The sequence below is a fragment of the Vombatus ursinus genome, unplaced genomic scaffold (assembly GCF_900497805.2).
Source record: "Vombatus ursinus unplaced genomic scaffold, bare-nosed wombat genome assembly UNPS02014794.1, whole genome shotgun sequence".
NCBI lineage: Eukaryota > Metazoa > Chordata > Mammalia > Diprotodontia > Vombatidae > Vombatus > Vombatus ursinus.
Window position 1 is genome coordinate 1573221 of NW_020954572.1, and position 21526 is coordinate 1594746.

Below are 21526 nucleotides of genomic sequence, written 5' to 3' on the forward strand. Positions count from 1 at the left end.
GTTTTTTTAAATAACAAGAGATACATCTCTTCAAATTCCATCCAACCCATCAAAACTGTTTCAAGTATCAAATTATATGATTCCTAACCAGCATAATTTAGATAAACAGATAGCACAATTTATGTAAACAGATCAACAACTTACACAGTGCCTAATTTCAGAACCCCTATTTAAAAGTCTCCCTCAGAATAGATGCCAATTAATATTTAAGATAGTAATTAATCATCATATCTATTTAATACAAAAATTATTTCAAGTAGTATCCCAAAGGAAAATGTAGTATATATAATGGGCCAGGGGTAGGAGAAGGGTAATTTGAAACAGGGTTTAATTCATTAATTTATTCAGTATCTGGCACATAGTAGGAATTTCATAAATACTTGTTTCCTTCCTAATACCCCTATCTAAAATCTAATTAACTCTGGCTGGTTAATGGATAGCAAATGATAATCATTGGGTAGAGCATTCTAGTGAGGACTTATAAGCTATAGCATTAGAAAGATACCTCTAACCCATAACAATTAGTCCTATAACCTTAAGGAAAAAGTAACCTCACTCAGGATCCAGCTAGCCAGTGCAAATAGGGGTTTGGCAGAGTCATGTCAGAGCCTGTGCTGTAATAGGATATGTGATGGGATATTTGACCCACTTTAGTCCATTTTAGTATAACTCATTATTTCTTGGATTTAGTTATATAATACATCAAATCACTTCCCCTAAAATACAGTTATCCATAATAAAAAGAAAATAATAGGATACAATGAAGCCTGTAACAAAGGCCTTCTTCCCCTAAAGCAGCATTATAGATCAGGACCACTACTTTTAATTTCTCTCATCTCTCATCTGCTGCACTTTAAAGTACTTAGTATGAAGTGCTTCTTTGCCAAGGTGAGAGAAAGGGAAAATTCTAATGATAAGTTTCGCTTAAGGAAAAACTTTCTTCAGAAGATACATCTTTAAGAAATTTCTCTTTGTCAGTTAGTTGTTTCATGGGATGGTATCAGCCTAGGTAAATAATTCTCTCTGTTACAGAATTCATTAGTATTGATAATAAGGAATAGTGGAAACTCCCTAAATGAACATTCATTTCCTGAACCTGTCAAGTAGGTCTGATATGAAATAAACATCACTTCCCAATTGTTCCAAAACTGGGATAGATGATAATATAGGTAGGACTTAGTATTTAACTTCCTAGCTCCTTACTCTTGAAGTTCCCATGGTGATCACTTGGGACTCTTGGATATTCCTTTGTCCACACAGCAATATAGCTGGGCACCACTGCACAATCTTTTTGCTCCCACTTACCACATGACCTTGGAATACAGGGTATAAACAAATCTTGGAAGGAAAGGACTGACAGTTGTGGTTACCCTTTAGCTTGATGTAGTATCCTTCACAAATTGGAAGGAAGAACTTCTAGGTGAGAGGAGAGGAGGCAGGAGAGGGGAAGGCAGGAAAGAGGGACTGGAGAGGGAGTAGAGAGAGGGGGAAAGGGGGAAAAAGACAGTGGATCTTAAATCTACTAAAGTCTATAAGCTTTCCCTTTTCTTGAAATATGTAAACCCTTCCTTTCTTTTGAGGCCCAGGTCAGGTCTTACTTCCTCCATGATCCTTTTCCTGGGGAATCCCATACTACAGGAATCTCTCCTTTTCCTGAGCTCCTATCACACTTACTGCCTTATTGCTCATTTGGTACTTATTTTTATGTTGCTGTGAAAAGTTTCTTAACTGTTTTATGCATTCATTTTGCTTCTATCCTCAGCTAAAGGATAAGCTACTGGAGATCAGAGAACTTGTCTTATATGTCCTGCCACAACGCTGGGGAAGGCATTCTATAAATTACCCCTAAACTGAATGATATCTTATCCCCTTGTTTAAAAAAAAAAACTAATGTGCTAGAACTAGAGTTTAGCATTTGATTGCATCTATGGAATGTATCATCCACAGAACCACAGAATCGTAACATTTTAGAGTCAGAAAGAACAGGTCCTCTAGCTAAACCTCATTATTTTACAAATGTAAAAACTGAGAAGGGAAGTGACTTACCCATAGTCACATAACTAGTTAGTGGCTGTCATGAGCTTTCATATGTTTATCTTCTAAAAGATCTACATCAGACATGTTTGTCCTAATAAACGGCCTACGGCAACTAAGTTTATTACATTTATCATTTAATCAGGATGAAAGACCTGTATCCCCAAAGCTATTTCTTTTCCTTCATTTCGCAGGGCCAGGCTAATCTTTGAAATCTTCCATATTTATTTCCTTGCCCTATTCACTAGATCCTATTACTTCCAAATATACTTCTGCTCATTCAATAAAATGAGTTCATGTATTTACTACTCAATACTAGCATATGTTGCCTCACTGATTACAAGACACTGAACTTGAGGGTTGCCTACAATACCTCTCTGAAATTGTGTCACAGCATCCAAACAACTGACAAATTCAGTTCACAAATTAGCTGTGTTCAATAAAAATTAAAACAAACAAAAACAAAAACTACATGCAATAAAATTGAGTCAGCCCATTTATTTGGTATTACTCTTACCAAACAACCAATGAATGAGTGAGCTGTTTCATTATTGTATTATTTGATTTGGTGTCACAGAAATTCATACCAGCGAGTAGAATTCTTCCCGCCTATAAAGACAGAAAATGGCATTCACCTTCCCACAGACTGCATGATATCCAGCAACAAAGGAGCTGCAAGATCTGGACTTAGGTGGATGAATGTGGAGAGCACTACAATGGCTAGTCCTAGTGTTTCTTCATCATATTCTTCAAGAATGGCCCCACAGTCGTGGCATCTAAAAAGAAAACAGAGAAGGAAATATTATATATAAACAATAAAGGGAGGGTTTTAAAGCACCAGAAACCAGATCTAACCACTTCCAATAGTTCTCATTTTATATGTCTTGGATCTTGGATCTTGCTTGGATCTTGCTCTATTTGAATAGCCCCACAAAGTTCTCATCTCACCACCACCACAGGCATGGGAAAAGGAATTGTAATTTATGACAAAGATTCCTTTCATTAGCGGAGGGGCGATATATGTTCCTAATGACATGACTTGTACTAAATTGTTGTTCCCTTTTGTCATAAAAGGTCACTTGAATAACTCCCTTGTGCTTTCTAGTTGAAGAAAAATATATTCAATTAGTAGATGAGTGACAGAAGGGTCTAGTCAATAGTATCTGAGGAGCCCAGGGAAATTCAGATTTCAGACTTTGCTGTACACATTTACAACCTTTAGCCAAATCTTTATCTCCCTGTGCCTCAGTTTGAGGATGATGATCATGATGATGATGGTGGTGGTGGTGGTGGTGGTGGTGATGATGGGTGATAGTGATGACAATGATGATACCAATAATAATAGTTTACATTTACAGAGCATTTTGAGGTTTATAAATCCATTTACAAAGTGCTGATATAGAAAAATAGAGCAAAAGGAAGGTTTTTTTTTTTAATATGCAAGTAGAGGAAAGGAGAATGAGTGTTATGGGTGTTTTTCAAATACAGAATAGCAAAAATTAAGTTATTTTTTAAAAAGAAAAATATAGAGGACATTTGCTCCTAAGTAACTTACAATTTATTATTTTTTTCATGTATACAGGATAACATTCGATTGCCTTCAAGTCAACAAATATTCATTAAACATCCACTACATGCAAGATACTAGGCTAAGCACTAAGAAAACAGACAAAAATGAAATAGTCTCTGCCCTCAAGGAGCTTACATTTTACTGGAGGTGTGTATAACATGAAAATATAGGTAAATAAAAAGTAATTTGAGGTGAGAGCAAATACTAATAACTTGATAGAAAAAGCTTCATAGAGGTGACAAGAAATGAACCTTAAAGAAAATAAGGATTCTGAGAGTCAAAGATGAGAAAGTGGTACATTTCAGTATGGAGAATGGCTTGTGCAATGGCACAGAAGTAGGAGAGGAATTACCTCACTGAGGGAACAGTCACTGACCCAGTTTGGCTGAAATACAGAGAATGTGAAGGGGAGTCATGTGAAATAAGACCAGAAAGGATTAAGACTTTGGAGGGTCTTAAATATCACACTAAGGAATTTGTATTTATCATAGAGACAATAGGGAGCCACTGAAGGTTTTACAGGGGAATAACATGAGCAGATCTGCTGGATTTGAATATCAGAGAACCTTGGTTCAAATCCTGGCTCTGCCACTTACTAAGATTCTGACCTTGGGCAAGGCAGTTACTCTTTCTGGATGCCATTTTCCTCATCTATAAAATTAGGTGGTTGAACTAGATGGCCTTTAAGGTCCTTTCTAGCTCTAAATCTATGATCCTGTGATGCTATACACTAAGAAGTTTGCTCTAGATCTGTGTGGATAGGGAAGAGTCTAGAAATAGGGAGACTAATTATGAAGCTATTACAATAGTCCAGATGAGAGATGAAAACAGCCTAAACTGGAGTGGAAACCCTGTGAATGAAGAAAAGAGGATAAATGCAAGAGATGTTGTGATGGTAGAATCAATAGAACTTGGCAACTGGTTGGATATGGGGTTGGGGGAGAGGGAAGAGTCAAAAATGACTCCAAGGTTACGAACCTGGGTGACTGGGAGGATGGTGGTGCCCTCAACAGAAATAGGGAAATTGATGGCATTTCCAGGAGGAAAGAAGGGAAATTGTTTAAAGAGTAAGGAAAGAACCTAAAAAGAAAAAAAATGTATACATTTCAATGTTGTGTTGATAATTTAGAATTATATAATTAGCCAAGAAGGGCTGAAACAATAATATTAATATTAAATAATATTAAGTCTATGACAGTAATATTAAAAATAACTCATATTTATATAGCATTTTAGAGTTTACAAAGCACTTCTCCCATAGAAACCCTGTTAGATAAATAGTGTAAATTATAAACAGGCCCAGTATCTCTGAGTTGGAAGGGCACTAAAGGTCATCTAGTCCAATGAGTACCTGAACAGGACACTCAACTTCTGGCTAAAGCCCTCCAGCATTGGGAAACTCATTTACTCTTGAAGCACCACATTCCACTTTCAGATAGCTCTAATTGTTAGGAAGGTTTCTTTTTTTAATAACAAAATTAAGTCTGACTTTGCAGCTGTTATCCATTGTTACTAGATGTGCCCTATGAGGGCATGCAGAACAAATCTAATCCCTCTTCCACATGACAATCCTTCAAATATTTAAATGTAGTTATCATGAACTTCCCCTTTGGATTTTGTCTTCTAATTATCCTGATGTATTTCAACTGATCCTCAAATGTCATGATTTCTAGTTCTTTCATCAGTATGATTGCCTCTTCTGCATGCACTCTGGTTTGTTGATGTTTTTCCCAAAATGTGGTACCCAGAAGGCAACATAATTCTCCAGGTCTGGTCTGACCCAAGGAAGAATACAACTAAAATTCTCACCTGTCTCATTCTAGGTATTATGCTTCTCCTAGTGTATTCTATAAGTACCTTAAGTACAGTCAGTCAAGAATATCCTTATCTTTGTATTAACTGACTTGGCACAGAGTTGACTCACATTGATATTATAGTCCACTAAATCTCCTCTTTTTCTTCATGCTGCGATATGAAAGTATTGTACCATTTTATAGCCATAGATCAGAGAAATTAAGTGACCTGTCCAAGGTTTCACATTTATCATGTGTTAGAAGAAGCATTCAAACTCAGATCTCTTGATTCCAAGTGCAATGTTCACTTCACTATACTATACTACCTCTCCTATATTGGAATATTATTGGAATATTATTCTTCCTTCTACATATTGGGAAACTGAGAGTCAGGAAGTTAAATACACTGCCCCAGGTTAAAGGAGTCATATTTACAGTACCTTACTGTTTGTAAAGTACTTTCCTCGGAAGAGTTGTATGAATATAATTATCTCCATTTTACAGATGAAAAAAACTAAGGCTTTAAGATAGAAGTAATTTGCTAAGCTCACATAGTGTATATGGGAAGAAAGCAGGTCCAAAATCCAGATTTTCTAATTCCTGGTCTAGTGTAATTTCCACCACTTGATCTCACCACCTCTAGAATAAAATTAAGGAATCATAGGATTTAGAACTACAAAGAATCTTAGAGATCATCTATTCTAAAGCCATCACTTTATAGATGAGGGAAAAAAGGTTCATGGAGATGAAGTGATCACTGTTTCCCTATATGCTTTCTTGCTCTAGGAATTGATTTAGAGGCCACGGACATCACCCATCAATAATCTAAAGATGAACACCAGAATCAGTGCACAAATTCCTGATATGTAAAAATAGTTTACAACAGCAAAAGGCCACACAGAAATTGTGTTGAGATGATACAACATTTAATATCTTTGGGGGAGGAGGGAAGCTGCATGATATCACCAGTGAGGTGATCATTCAGTGAGGAATGATGGCAAAGTTTTCAAATGCTCAGATACTCCCCAGGTATCTCAGGTATTATGGGTACAATATCCAGAGAAAGAAGAGTGGGAGAATTTTATGATGCATTTTATAATGATGTGTTAAAATTTTGTTACAATGAAGGCAAAGCTATAAAGTTAAAGAGGTTGACTGAGTAGAATATGCCGATTGATTATGCATATAGTCCTTAAAGGAGTCAACACCAATCCACTCATTAGAGGCAGTGTCTTAAATATGCAGGTACAGAGAAACTTCAGTCCTGAGTCAACCTTATTGTAACTGTATCACATAAGCAATATCTTCAGTCAGAGATATTTCATTCCTCCATAGCTGAATAGTGAAACTGAGCCCAGAGACAGCTTATTGGAACAGCAAAAAACACCACGGCCAGCAGCTACTAAAAAGACTCACAGAACTAGCAAGTTGGAAAAGACACCAGAGGTCCACTATTCCAATGTGTTCCTGAAGCAGAACCATCTTCTAAAATAATCATGGGGTCGCAGATGATGAAGTGTCTTCCAGACTTCAGAGGCCAGCTGGTCCTAAATCCTTATTTTACAAATGATGATACTAAGCCCTATGGATGTGAGTTAGTATTACAATGAAACAGTTGAAAATAACCACAATACACAGAAAACTTGCCCACCGAGACTATTTGGAAAGGAGGTTTTGAAGGGCAAGGCTAGATCAAATTTAAATAATGTATGGAGTGGCAGCTAAGTGGCACAGTGGATACAGCATCGGCCCTGGAATCCTGAGGACCTGAGTTCAATTAGGCCTCAGATAATTGACACTAGCTGTGTGACCCTGGGCGAGTCACTTAACCTTGATTGCCTCACCCCCCCCCCCCCCCGCCAAAAAATAATGTATACAAAAAGTGTTCAACTTAAATCTATATGTATGGAAGTTGCTGTTATTATCATTATTTATTATTATAAAAACAATAATAATGGGTACTATCTTTGTCTCCAAGAAGGCATGCTTGGACTGTCAATGAACGAGATGAGAATTCATCAGGTCAGCAAGACAGCAGAGAAGCAGCACAGAAGCAGAGATTAGAGTGTTGGACTTGAAGTCCAGAAGACTTAAGTCTAAATCTTGCCACAGACACTAGCTTGGTGACCCTCAGCATTTCACTTAACCTCTCTGTATCTCAGAATCTTCATCTATAAAATTAGGCAGACAGACACTCAATGGCTTCTAAGGTCCCTTCCAGATCTAAATATATAATTCTATAGTCAAAAGGTAGAAAATTACCCTGATCCATGAGAACTGGGTAAAATAATCTCTTCAAATAATATGGCCTGGCTTGGTGTCTGACCTCAGTTCATGAAGAGCTTGCATGTGAGGCAAGGAGCTGATAGCAGATCTCTGCCTGCTAACTTTGCTGCTTTCTGATCTAGACATTTTTCTAGTAAAGACCCTAACCACGTTGACATAAACAGTAAGAATATTTCTGAGAAATATCTCTCTGTTTTCTCTGACTCCTTTTTTCTTAGTATGAGCCATAGAAAGATAATAAATATGGATGGAGATAGGAAAAAGAAACTGGCAAATGGAAAACACAGGAAGGATGAGGACAGGAAAGAAGGAAGGTCATGTCTAAGAACTTTTGGATAAGTGGATGGAATTTGTGATGGGAAAGTAGAAGAGAAATCATAAGATCATAGATCTATAACTAGAACAGTCATTTGAGGTCATCCAATTCAGACACTAATTTTGTAAATTGAAAAACAGAGGCCCAGAGAGATTAAATGACTTGCTTAAGGTCACACAGTTAGCAAGTGGCAGAGACAAGGCTTGAAGTCAGGTCCCATGACTCCAAATCTATCACCATGCCTACTGCACCATGTTGACTATGTAGGTCATTTGGCAAAAAATGGGAATTCTGTGCAGAAAACAAGATGGGAAGGGTATTAGATTTGAATCCAGAAGAGATTGTGTTGGACTTCCCATCTCTCTTTCAATGCCCTAGATGGTTCCCAATGCAGATGCTGTTGCCAGTTGGTCCAAGGATAGATGGACACAGATTCACCATGCTAAAAGGGAAGTTCTTTTCCCCAACTGATAAATGGTCAAAGGATATGAACAGGCAGTTTTCAGAGGAAGAAATTAAACCTATCCATAGTCATATGAAAAAAATGCTCTAAATTGCTATTGATTGGAGAAACGCAAATCAAAACAACTCTGAGGTATTACATCACACCTATCAGATTGGCTAATATGACAAAACAGGAAAATGACAAGTGTTGGAGAAGATGTGGGAAAATTGGAACACTAATGCATTGTTAGTGGAGGTGTGAACTGATCCAACCATTCTGGAGAGCAATTTGGAACTATGCCCAAAGGGCTATAAAACTGTGCATACCCTTTGACCCCGCAATACCATTTCTAGATCTGTATCCTAAAAAGATCATACAAATGGGAAAAGGACCCACGTGCACAAAAATATTTATGGCAGCTCTTTTTGTGTTGGCAAAGAATTGGAAATTGAGGGGATGTCCATCAACTGGGGAATGGCTGAACAAGTTGTGGTATATGAATATAATGGAATACTATTGTGCTGTAAGAAATCATGAGCAAGCGGACTTCAGAAAAACCTGGAAAGACTTATATAAACTGATGCTGAGTGAAATGAGCAGAACCAGGAGAACATTGTGCACAGTGACAAACACATTGTGTGATGACTGACTTTGATAGATTTAGCTCTTTTCAGCAATGCAAGTATCTAAGACAACTCCCAAAGACTCGTGATCTAAAATGCTATCCACATCCAGAGAAAGAATTTTGGAGTCTGAATGCAGATGGAAGCATACTATTTGCTCTCCTTTTCTTTTGCTGTTTTGTTTTGTTTCTTCTTTCTCATGGTTCAACCCATTAGTTCTGATTCTTCTTTACATCATGACTAATGTGAAAATATGTCTAATATGAATGCATAAGTAGAGCCTATATCAGATTATATGCTATCTTGAGCGGAGGGGAGGACAGGAAGGGGGAGAAAATTTAAAACCCAAAATCTTATGGAAGTGAATGTTGAAAACTAAAAATATAAATTTTTTAAAAATACTATTAAAATGAAAAAAATAAAAATAAAAGGGAAGTTCTTGAGCATCTCACGAATGAAAGAAAAGGACTATGAGTAACCAAAAGCTGTAAGTTATCTTCACATGTGCTCTCTAAGAATGAGCTCACTGTGTGTACTTATAAGAAACTATATCACTGACTTTTTGGGCATGTTTTGTGCCAACTGTTCTTATTGTATCACTTTAGTAAATACCCTTCTCTTAAAGATATTTATGGCTGCTAATTATAATTATTAACTGACAATCTTGATGGAAAGCACATGGTGTGGACTTGAGCTGATGGCACTGGAGAATTACCCCTGACATTCCAGGGCTACCCCTATAACACTGAGGGGACACAGAAAATATTTGGGTACCCAACTTGTCACTGGGAGAGCAGTGTTGGAATAAGAAGACTCAGAAGTCACATGGACTACACTTACATTAGCTAGCCCACAATATTGCTATGAGTCTGGTGCTTTGTAAATGGTAAAGCACTTTAGAAACATGAGTTTAACTGATATCATGTTCTTCTCTAAATAGCATTATAAGGCTTAAAATTTCTGTAGTACTTTATATCAATTGTCTTATTTGATCTTTATGACAATCCTGTAAGGTAGTCCATGAAGCCATTACCAATGATTCATTTTACAGATAAGATAGCTGGGGCTGAGATACATTAAATAGCTTGCCTAAAATTTCATAGCTACTAAGTTACAGAACCCAAACTAGAAAACCAATCTTGCCTTCTGTTCCTGGGATACTTCATACATATATGTTGAATACACAAAATTATCCAGTGTGGAACTGTGCAGGCTGACTATGATTATAATTTTGGTCGCGATGGCAAATCATACAGAAGTTCAATGATATTCACTGCTAATCTACCTATCATATGAAGCACCCTCTATCCTTCTCTTTACCTAACCAAATCCCAACTCCCTTCAAGACTCAGATTGAAAGCTACTTTTTTTCCTGAGTCTCCAATAACTCAACAGTGATCTTTTCCACCTCACCTCCAGGGGTATTTACTCTGTACCACCTACTTGACTTACTATAAGTTATCTGATATCACTGAGTTAGCTTATCATGTTGGTATGTAGAGTCCTTAAAGACAAGGAACATTCCACAGGCACTCAACATGTCCAAAACAGAACCTATTTATCTTTCCTTCCAATTCCATCCATCCTCCAAAATACCCTCTAGATTCTTCCAAGAGTACCACTGTCCTTCCATTAACTCAGGTTCACCATGTTGGAGTCATTCTCAAGTCTTTCCCTCAGAACCCATACTCATGAAAGTGTGAGCTCTTTGACAGCAAGAACTGTTTTATTTATCTCTTTGTTTTCCCAGTACTTATCATACAGTTCTTTGCACAGAGTAAGAACTTAATATATGCTTCATTTATTCACCCAATCAATTTCCAAGTCTTATTGATTATACTTCCATAATACTTCTGACATAAACACTTCCTCCAATTGATATGGCCACCACCTTAGTTCAGGACCTCATCAGCCCTCACCCAGTATTAAAATTACAATATTACAATAGCCCTGTAAATTTATCTCCTTGTTTCCAGTTTCACTTATTCCATCCCAACACATCTGCCAAAATATTCCTAAAGCACTGTCTGATTTTGTCACTCCTATGCTCAAAAAATGTCAACAGGTCCTTATAATCTTTAGTATTAAATATAAACTACTCTGGCATTTAGAGTCCTAGGCAATCTGGCTATAACCTATTAAATCCATAACAAATTTACATTACTTCCCCCCAAAGTATTCTATATTCCAAATTGGTTTTGTATTTCCTGCATATCACATCCTGGAGGCAATCTGTGAATTCTTTCAACTAGAATTTCATTTTCTACATTCAGAAGTTCCAGGCAGTTCTATGTTATTTCCTTCATTATAATATTAAGATTCATTGTTCTGTCATGTTCTTCTGGAATACCTATGATCCTTAGATTGTCTCTATGCATCATCTCCAAAATCAGTATGTTTTGCTTACATAATGAGCATAGTCTTCTAATGTTATTGTTTTTTGTTTCTGTTCTTCTAAATTGTCCTTCACTTCTGAGTATTTGCATTTATAATCTATTGTTCTCTCTTTTTTTATAGGCAAGGCTTGCCATTGAGGATTCCAGTTTTTTTAATTCAGCCCGTTATTTTTATTCTACAGGCCATAAATTGTGCTCATATAATTCCCATTTCTCTTTTGAACCACTCAGTGACAATGCACTGTATTTCCATATTCTCTTCAAATTCCATAGGGTCCTCTGTTGTTGACTCGTTTTCCTTTGTTTTTCAGTATTTATTTATAAGTTCTTGAATTTGTTTGCTAGATCTGAAGGTCACATTTCCTTTTGTTGATTTATTTGGTTTTACGTTCAAGATCTTTGAGTTTTCTTCTTCCTGAAATCTTTGGTAACTCCAGTCTTTTTTCCCCCTTATTTTCCCTACTTTCCACTTCTTACTTTCTGACTCCCTCCCCTCTGACTGTGGTTTCCTTGGGGGCTGAACCTAAAAATATCTCAGTCTCCTCCCACATTGGGCAATTCATGATTCACTATCCTAGGTCTCTTTCACAGTGACTTTTGGGTAGTAAGAACCAACCCCAGCTGGGTGCTGTATACTCTTTCCCTCAGATGTGGTTGGGTGTTACACAGACCCTCATACACTTCTCATGTCCTGGGATCATTTCCAGTTCCCTCTGTTCCTTGGTTCTTTAGTTTGGATCTTTGTAACACTTCTACAGAGTTGTCTGCCCTGACACTTGCTCTACTGGTTTTACAGGGTTGTCTTCCTTATCTTTGGCATATAATTTCTGTGTTGGAGAGGTTTGAGATGGGATAGTCTTTCATCTTGTTGTTCACATGATCCTGCATATGACATTCTATCACCCACCTCCATGCCTTTGCACAAGCTATCCTTGCCTAGAATGCTCTCCCCCTCTTTACTTCAACCTGGTGGAATCCTGTCTCTCCTCTTCAAAGTTTAGCTCAAGTGCTACCTCCTGTATTAGGATTTTCCTGAAACCCGCAGTTAGTTCTTCCCAAATTATCTTATATTTATGTTGTATACATTTTATATTTTCCTGTCTATATATTGTTCTACCAACTAGCAAATAAGATGTACTACAAGTCTTAGTGGAGTTTTAAGTTATTAAAGCTTAGTGCAGTTCTATGGTTTAATCACTTAAAACTGCACTAAGACTTTTGAAACCCCTTATATAAGCTCTTAAAGCCAAAACTATTTCATTTTTGTCTTTGTATTATGAACACCCAGTGCAGTTACTTACACATAGGTACTTAATAAATGCTTGTTAAAAACAAAATAAAATTGAACCTGTGAAATTATAATGACAAAGCTTTACTACACATAAGAGTTGAGAAAATGTAACTCCCTTACTTCTTTGCAGAAGTAGTAAATTATGGGTATGGAATATTGCATGTACTGTCAAACTCAATTAATATGTTGGTTTGTTTTAATAAACTATTTTCCCTTCTTTTTTACTCTTGGTAACAAAGAATGACTTTTTGGAAATGAAGGTAATATAAAAACAAAAGATAGCACCTAAAATATGGCTTGTTGAACTGCATTTGAATTCTTACCCACCCCCAATGTTGAGAATGGGTAAACAGTTGGTACTCAATAAATATTTTATTGATACTAGATTTAGAACTGGAAAAAACCTTAGAAGTCCTCATTTTATATATTAGGAAACTTGGGACTAGAGAAGTAAATGACATGGGTATTACATAGCAGTGTTAGGATTAAAAATCAGATCATACTGCAACCCACTCTTACCTTCTCACCTTGTCAGATTCTTGTCCACCTTTTTCTGATTAAGTTCTCATAGAGTATCCACCTAATGTCCCAAGTGTTTACCCTTTCTTTTAATATTTCGTGGATACCAGTAGACTCTATTCCTTGCCCTCACTATATGACTGATCCTCCTCCTCTAATAGGTTTATGTGTCTTTGATGTCTTTCATGCCATTTCTCACATGACAGTTACTATTAATTAAATGATGCAACCTTCTTACACCCAGTTTTCCTAAGGGTCACCTACAATTAGGATTACTCTGAAATTGTCATCTTCCAGGATTCTCAGCCACCACGATACAGAATTGCTGAGAGATTGTTAGTGTCAGAGATATGGCCTTTTACAATAGGGAGTGGATTACAATCACTGAATGTGCTGTGTAGAAATTCACATTTCTTGTCCCTATTTCACTCTGACTCATTATCCATTTATTTCACTCTGAATCATATCAGAAATGCCTCTCTGAGATACATGTACTGGTGCATTATTTCAATGAGTTGCCCATCCAATTGCATGCCGTAATTTAGGAATTAAATATTCTTCATCCATTTGTTTTTTCCTGTGTGGGTTTCTAAGTCAATCATCACTGAGGAGGCCCTATAGTATTTCAGGGTTCAGCGAAATCAGCACAATTTCATTCTCAAATAGGTACATTTGGAAAACTTAATGTCTGAAGAGAATCCTTCTATTTGTAGTTTTTAAAAGACAATGACATATTTTTCATGTTTCACTTGAGGTTGATATTTAAAAGATTACTGAAAAGCTGTCTCTAAGGTCATATCTATCTTGGAATTTTGTATGATTTTAACAAATACATAGGACACCTTATGTGAAGAGAGTCCCAAAGACTATGCTTTGCTCCAGAAAATCAAATGTGTTTTGTTGTTGTTGTTATTTTGTAATACAACAAAAAATAACCAAATGGAATCTTATATTCTCTTTATCTCTCCCTAAGCTGTTACTATAAAGCTGTGATCTCTAGTAGAAAATGTTCTACAAAAGCCTGTTTCTTCTCTTTTCATATTTTTATCAAGAATAACCCTTGATCCAACCAGAAAAAGAAGGCATATGAGTGCATTCAGTCAAGATGATAAAGAGGTTCAAAGGAAACAAGGATGCTCACAGACCATTCAAAAAAACAACAAATAAAAATAATAAAGAGAAGAAAAATAGCTTTAAAAACACATAAGAAAATAAAAATCAACCAAAATAGAATTGGAACAAAATTCTGACATAATTTTAACAAATTTTGGAGTAACTTAAAAAATGTACCAAAGGCATGCACATTGAAAAAGAAACAATTTAAATATTCTGAGACATTCTTGAATGGATAAATGTTATATTTAAAGAAATTAAACAAACATTAATGCTGTCAAGAATATCACAAGATCAAATTAAGATCTTAGAGAAAATTAATCATCACAGAAAGAATTCATGCTAGAATTAAAAGATATTTAAAAATGATTATGAGGGAATAATAAAAAAAATGACAACACAGAGCATAAAAGAGAAAACCCTGAGGAATCAATGGAATCAGTCAAAAATAGACCTGAGTGCAGGGGAAAATGGAATTGCAGCACATCCAGAAAACCAGTATAACATCCAAAGAATTAGAAAGAATACAGAGCAAGTGACAAGCTTAGAGAAGGTCAAGAGGCAGCAATCTGATAAGAAAGAAAAACAAAAGAATGTGAAATTATCAGCAAAGAAAGCAACAATATATAAAGAGAATCCACAAGGCTTCCACAAGGTAAAAGCAAAGATTCAAAGTGTCTAGACAAAATATAGTTAAGCTCTAACTTAAAATGATGAGCAAAAAATACTTAAGCCACAGGAAAAGAAATCAGAATTTATTTACCAAAGAACATTAATTATGATCATGGCAAACTTCTTGAGGAAGACAAAAGAGGATGGGATATACTGAACACTGAATACAGTATATGCAAAATTAAGAAGCATGGACCACAAACCAAGAATTTACCGAGCCAAATTCAGTATAGGGTTTCAAGGCAAGAGATGGAGGCTTGGGGAACCTTTAGGCTGAAAATTTTACAGAGATAATTTTTCAGAGATATATATTTACTTCAAGGAAGTCTCTGAACAACAAAAAGATAAGTAATTAGGCATTTAAAACAATGAACACTTCTCAAATCAAGATAATCTAGTTACTAACAAAATGTTTTGAGAACTCCTCAGAGAATTGTGTTAAATGTTTCAGAAGAGTTATTTCAAAAACACAGAGAAAAGAGAAATGTGGGTATGAGGCTGGTAAAGAATTTATGACAAAATGATCTTTAAAAGCCCAGCTCCTATCTTTGATAAAGGAATATTCAAGTTTATAAAACTTACTTATTAATATAAAATAGAGGGATTTTTTAGAGTGCTTTGGGGATTATTTTAGGTTAGTGTTAGTTATTTTGAGTTAGTTGTTAACAGAAATTATCAGAATAAAAAATTGTCTTCCCATCCAAGAGAATGATTGAAGAAAAGACAAATCTAATTATTTCAAAGCTAAGTATCAATGGACTGAACTCTCCAATAAAAATGAGCAGAAATAAGAATAATAATTGTATCCTACAGTTTTATCAATCAAATAAATGAAAGAAATTATTGAGTCCAAAAGAAAAATTGATGGGCTTAATTATGCAAAGATAAAAGGATTTTGCATAATAGCAAATAAAACCTCTAAAATTTAAAAAACAGAATTGGAAAAAAATGAATGCAATAAATATGTCAGATTAAGGTCTAACATCCAGAAGGTAGTTTCATACATTAGTTCTTACAGTAATATGCACTCCTTAATGGAATAATGGTCAAAAGACACAACCAAACAATCCTTAAAATAAATAAAATGAAAAGATGGCTAACCTCTTTAATAATCAGAGAAATACAAATCAAGACAATCTCCTGATACTAACTTAAACCCACTAGAATGGTAAAACTGGACCAATAAAAACATAAAATATAATACTGATGGACTAGAGAGAAGATGGGATAATGGACTGGTATAAATATTTTGGGGTTGTTATCTGTGTGGACTCAATTCTTATTCTACTGAATTTTCCTTTTTATCACTTTATATAGGCCTTTCCATATTTCCTTATATTTATCATCTTTCATGGTATAGACTGTTGATTCTAAAAGGATTCCCATTTCAGTAACCAGTTATATTCTTTCTATTAAAATATACTCCTTCCATTTTTGTGATGTTATTGATTGCCATTGCCCATGCAGTGTAGGTATAAGGTTCCTATGAACAAAAATTCATTTAAATACTCTAGCAGTGGTCTCAAATGCTGCCTAATCTTTAGCATTCAAGCTACAGTAACCCCATGTCATATGAGGACAGCCAAATATTATTGAATTTTGATTCAGAGCACTAGTAGTTTTTCGTAAATGACTATCTTCTTCCATTAATGGTATCCCCTCCAAGTCCAAGGCAGCCCCTCCTAATTTCCAGGCTATTTAGGCATGCTCAGTTATAAATATGTGGGCTATATTACAAATACTAGGTGGCACTTTTCTCAAAGTACCAACATTTCTTCCTGCTTCCCTCTAGAATCTGAAGGAGTTAACAGAATCTAGAGAAACAAGCAACTGAACCTCTACATTGGCTAATACTGTTCTAAGATTCTGGTAGTACACTTTTGGAGCACTCACAGTTGTTCCCTTAATCTATCAACTGCACCAATCCCTCCAAATAAAGAGGAACCTACCATTCATGAGGGATAGTCAGAGAAGCACATGAGATGGAGCAGCATGTGCGCCCTTTCACTGACTGCCTCTTATGCATAGAATGCCACCCCTCCTTACCTCTGCTTTTAGAATCTCTGGCTTCCTTCAAGACTCATCTAAAGCACCATTTTCTGTAGGGAAGTCAAAGACATTTTCCTGATCCCACTAGCTGCTAGTATTTTCCCTTCTAAAGTTACCTTGTATCTACTTTGTGTATATAAAATGTGTTTATACATGCTCTTTCACATTAGAATCAATCAATAAATAAACATTTAGTAGGTGCCTACAATGTGCCAGGAACTGTGCTAAATGCTGAGGATACAAAGAGAGTCAAAAGATAGTCCCTGCCCTCAAGGAGCTTGCAATTTAATGAGCTGGGAGACAACTTGCAAACAACTATATACACAGCAAGTTATAAACAGGATCGATGGAAAATAATTATCAGAGGGAAGGCACTAGAATTAAGACAGGTTAAGAAAATCTTCCTGTAAAAGATGGGATTTTAATTTGAATTCAAAGGAAGGCAGGGAAGTTACTAGGTGGAGTTGAGGAGAGACAGCATTCTAGGCATGGGGAACAGCCAGAAAAAAAATGCTTAAAGCTGTAAGATAGAGTGTCTTGTCCATGGGACAGCCAGGAGGCCAGTGTCACTGGATAGAAGAGTACATGGCAGGGAGCAAGGTGTTAGAGGAAGCTTGGTTATGAAGGCAGAAAACAGCATTTTGTATTTATCTTAGAGATGATAGGGAGCCACTGGAGTTTATTGAATAGGGGACATCATGAGCAGACCTGAACATTAGGAAAATTACTTTGATGGCTGGATGGAGGATGGATTGGAGTGGGAAGAGATCTGAGGCAGGCAGAATCACCAGCAGGCTATTGTAAACAGTCCAGGCATGAGGTCATGAGTTTCTGCACAGTGGTGTCAGAGGAGGGAAGGGGGCATATTGGAGAAATGTTGCAAAGATGAAATCGATTAAGTCTTGGCAACAGATTGGATACTGGGGGGCGGGTAGAGGTTTAGAGAGTTGAGGATAATTCATAGACTCTGAGCCTGAGGAACAGAGAGGATGGCGTTGCCCTCTCTAGTAATTGGGAAGGTAAGAGGGGAGGTGGGTTTGGGGGAAAGATAATGAGCTCTATTTTGGATAGGTTTAGTTTAAAATGTCTACTGAACATCCTTGTTTGAGATGTCTAAAAAGGAATTAGAGTTGAGAGTATAGGTCAGCAGAAAGTTTGAGGCAGGATAGGTAGACTTGAGAATCATCAGGATAGAGATGATAATTAAATCAATGGGAGCTAATGAGATCACTAAGTAAAGTGAGGGAAAAGAGAAGACAACCCAGGACAGAAACCTGAGGAACACCTACAGTTAGAAGGTATGATCTGAATGAGGATCCAGCAAAGGAGACTGAGAAGGAGTGGTCAGATACATAGGAGAACCAGGAGGGAGTGATGTACTGAAAACCTAGAGAGAAAAGAGTATCAAAGAGGAAGGAGTTATCAACAGTGTCAAAGGCTCAAGAAGGGTCAAGAATGAAGACTAAGAAAAGACCATTGAATTTGGAAACTAAGAGATCATTAGTAACTTTGGAGAGAGTAGTTTTGAATGATAAAGTCAGAAGACAGATTTTAAGAGAGTAAGGGGAGAAAAAAGTGGAGGCATCGATTATAGATGGGCTTTTTGAGGAATTTAGCCACTTAGGGCAGAAGAGATATAGGACTATAGATAGTGAGGATGTAAGGATCAAGTAAGTTTTTTTTCAGGATGGGGGAGACATGGGCATGATTACTGACAAAAGGGAATGAGCCAATAGACAGGGACACATTGAAATAAGTGAATGCAAGCTCACTGAGGGTAGGGATATTTTAGCTTTCTCTTTCTCTTTGTAATCCTAGCACATAGCTCTTGGCAGAAGGCAAGTGATTAATATATGCTTGATGATTGACTGATTGTTCACAGATATGTGAGTGTATGTGTATGTATATGTAAAATACATACATAAACACACACACATATGTGTATGTATATATATGCATATATGCACAAATAGTCAATTACTTGCATGCATGCATACCTACATACACATATATATACATGGGGGCAGCTAGGTGGTTCAGTGGTTAGAGTGCTGGGCACAACTGAGCAACTGAACAATGACTTATATGTCACCAACTGCCTCCTGGACATTTCAAAGTGGATATCCCATATACATCTCAAACTCAACATGTCCTTAACATAACTTATTATCTTTTCCCCAAATCCCTCCCTGCCATTTCCATTTTCTTTATTACTCTCAAAAAAGACACCATCCTCTCATTAACGTAGGTTTATAACTTCAGTGTCATCTTCCCCTTCTTACTCTCTCATACCGCAAATCCAGTCTGTTGCCAAATCCAGGTCATTTCCATCTTCATAACTTCTCTCTATGTCACATTCCCTCCACTCACACAGCTACCACACTAGTTCAAGCCCTCATTGTCTTTCTCCTGGACTACCACAATAGACTTCCAACTAGTCTTCCTGACTCATCTCCACACTCCAATATATACTCTACTCAGCTGCCAAAATGTTTTTTCTACAGTGTAGGTCTGACCATATCACAGTCCCACTTCCCTACGCCAACCCCAACTCAATGAGCTCCAGGACCAAATATAAACTTCTCTATTTGTCATTTAAAGCTCTGCATAAAGTAATTTAGTATCTTCTTACATATACTTTGCTCCCCTTCATATGCTCTACCTACTTGCAGTTCCTCAAAAAACAACACTCTCCATTTCCCATCTCCCCATGTTTGCACTGGATATCTCTCATACCTGGGATGCTCTGCCCCTCACCTCCACCTCTTTGGTTTCCCTGGCTTCCTTCAAGATTCAGTTCAAATTTCACCTTCCCTAGAAAACATTTTGGAATTTTTCAAACAAAATTACAACAATGTCCATTCGACTTAGTTTCCATTTCTAGACTGGGCATATATCCCAAGAAAGTCAATGATAAAATAAAATATTCCGTATATATGGAAGTATTTAGATCAGCACTTTCTGTAGTAGCAAAGAATTAGAAACAAATTAGATGCCTATTGATTAGGGAATGACTAAACAAGTTATGGTAGATGAATGTAATTGGATATTACTGTACTGTTAAAATGAAACATGAGAAGACTGAATGCTGTGAAATATTAATGACCAAGTTGGGTCCCAAAGACAAGATGTGAAAAGGCTTCTCCCCACTTCTTTGCATAGGTGGAGGACTATGGGTATGGAGCAGCATATATAATGCCAGATTTTTTTTACATGTAGGTTAGTACTACTTAATTTCCTTTTCTCCTTTTTATTCTTTGTTACAAGGGATGGCTTTTTGGGAAGGAGGAGTGAGAGTGGAGAGAAATACATCGGGAAATGCAGGTGAGGAAAAAAACACCAAGAGATGTCAGTAAAAATGTTTTTAAAAATGAAATAAAATGAAGTACAGACATGAAACTTCTAAGTACTCTCAAAGCTTTTGTTTCTTTCATTTCCTAATCCCTAATTATGTTTGCCTACAGTTTTTGCTGCCCTCTCTTATTCTCTCTTTTTCATTAAAGTAATTTAGTTTCAAGTTATATGTTGACTTAATTTAGAGAATTTTCTTAAGTTATTCATAAATTTTTCCTCCTTTTTCATTTTCTACAAGAGATGTTGACACAAAACCTAGAATCATCACCATGGTTATCTTTGCTTATGTTTATAAATAACAGAAGACAAGATGACCAAGTATACCATAAAATATTTATTGTTACCTTTGGCTTCATGGTAAAATTAATTTTGCCAACTTCTTTATTCACCTTTTCAAAGAGAACAAGTGAGTTGTCCTTCCATTTAGATGCAACTTCTTTATGTTTTTTTCGGCTTCATTTATATCAAGAATATTAACGTGAATCTGTTCCTCCATTCATGTATCAATCAACTCACTGATTACTGGACATAATCTCAAATTAAGAATATCTATAGTTAAATTAATGTTTGTAGACAATCTAAGTACTATGTGAGTCTTAGCATCCCCTGCTCTCTTTATCTGCCAATCCAACAACCTTAACATGAAAGCAGAAAATGATAGCATACTTGTTTCATGGATTACCAATCCATCACTTAGCAAGGAAACTTCTGGTGACAGACTTTTCTAATACAATTAAAATCTTCACAGGTACGGTACTGGAAGTTTTTCCAGATTGGTACAGCCTGCATGATTTTGTGCTCTGCAGCCATAATCTCTGAGAACCCAGTTACCTCCATGCTACAAAAAGACATTAGCAATTTTCTACATTAGCTCAAAAACTGAGAATTTCAGAGTGTTAGATCTAAAAAGGAACTTAAAAGGGAGAATGTCAGAATGCATAACTCTTGACTTGGAAGAGATCTTAGAGCATAAAACGTAGAATGTTAGCAACATAAAAGACGTCAAAAGACAGAATTTTCTAACGTATATGGAAAGATTGAGCTGGAAGAAACCTTAAGACACAA

General features: G+C 36.3%; 1 protein-coding gene across 2 annotated transcripts in view; it reads right to left on the bottom strand.

Annotated features, from left to right (window-relative positions):
- The window catches only part of UNC79 (unc-79 homolog, NALCN channel complex subunit), a 285579-nt gene that overhangs the window by 76202 nt on the left and 187851 nt on the right, over positions 1-21526 (bottom strand). For both annotated transcript variants that reach the window (XM_027869844.1, XM_027869843.1), the window contains one exon: positions 2670-2810. In XM_027869844.1, the coding sequence (XP_027725645.1) occupies positions 2670-2810 (141 nt within the window). The remainder of the gene's footprint in view (positions 1-2669; positions 2811-21526) is intronic.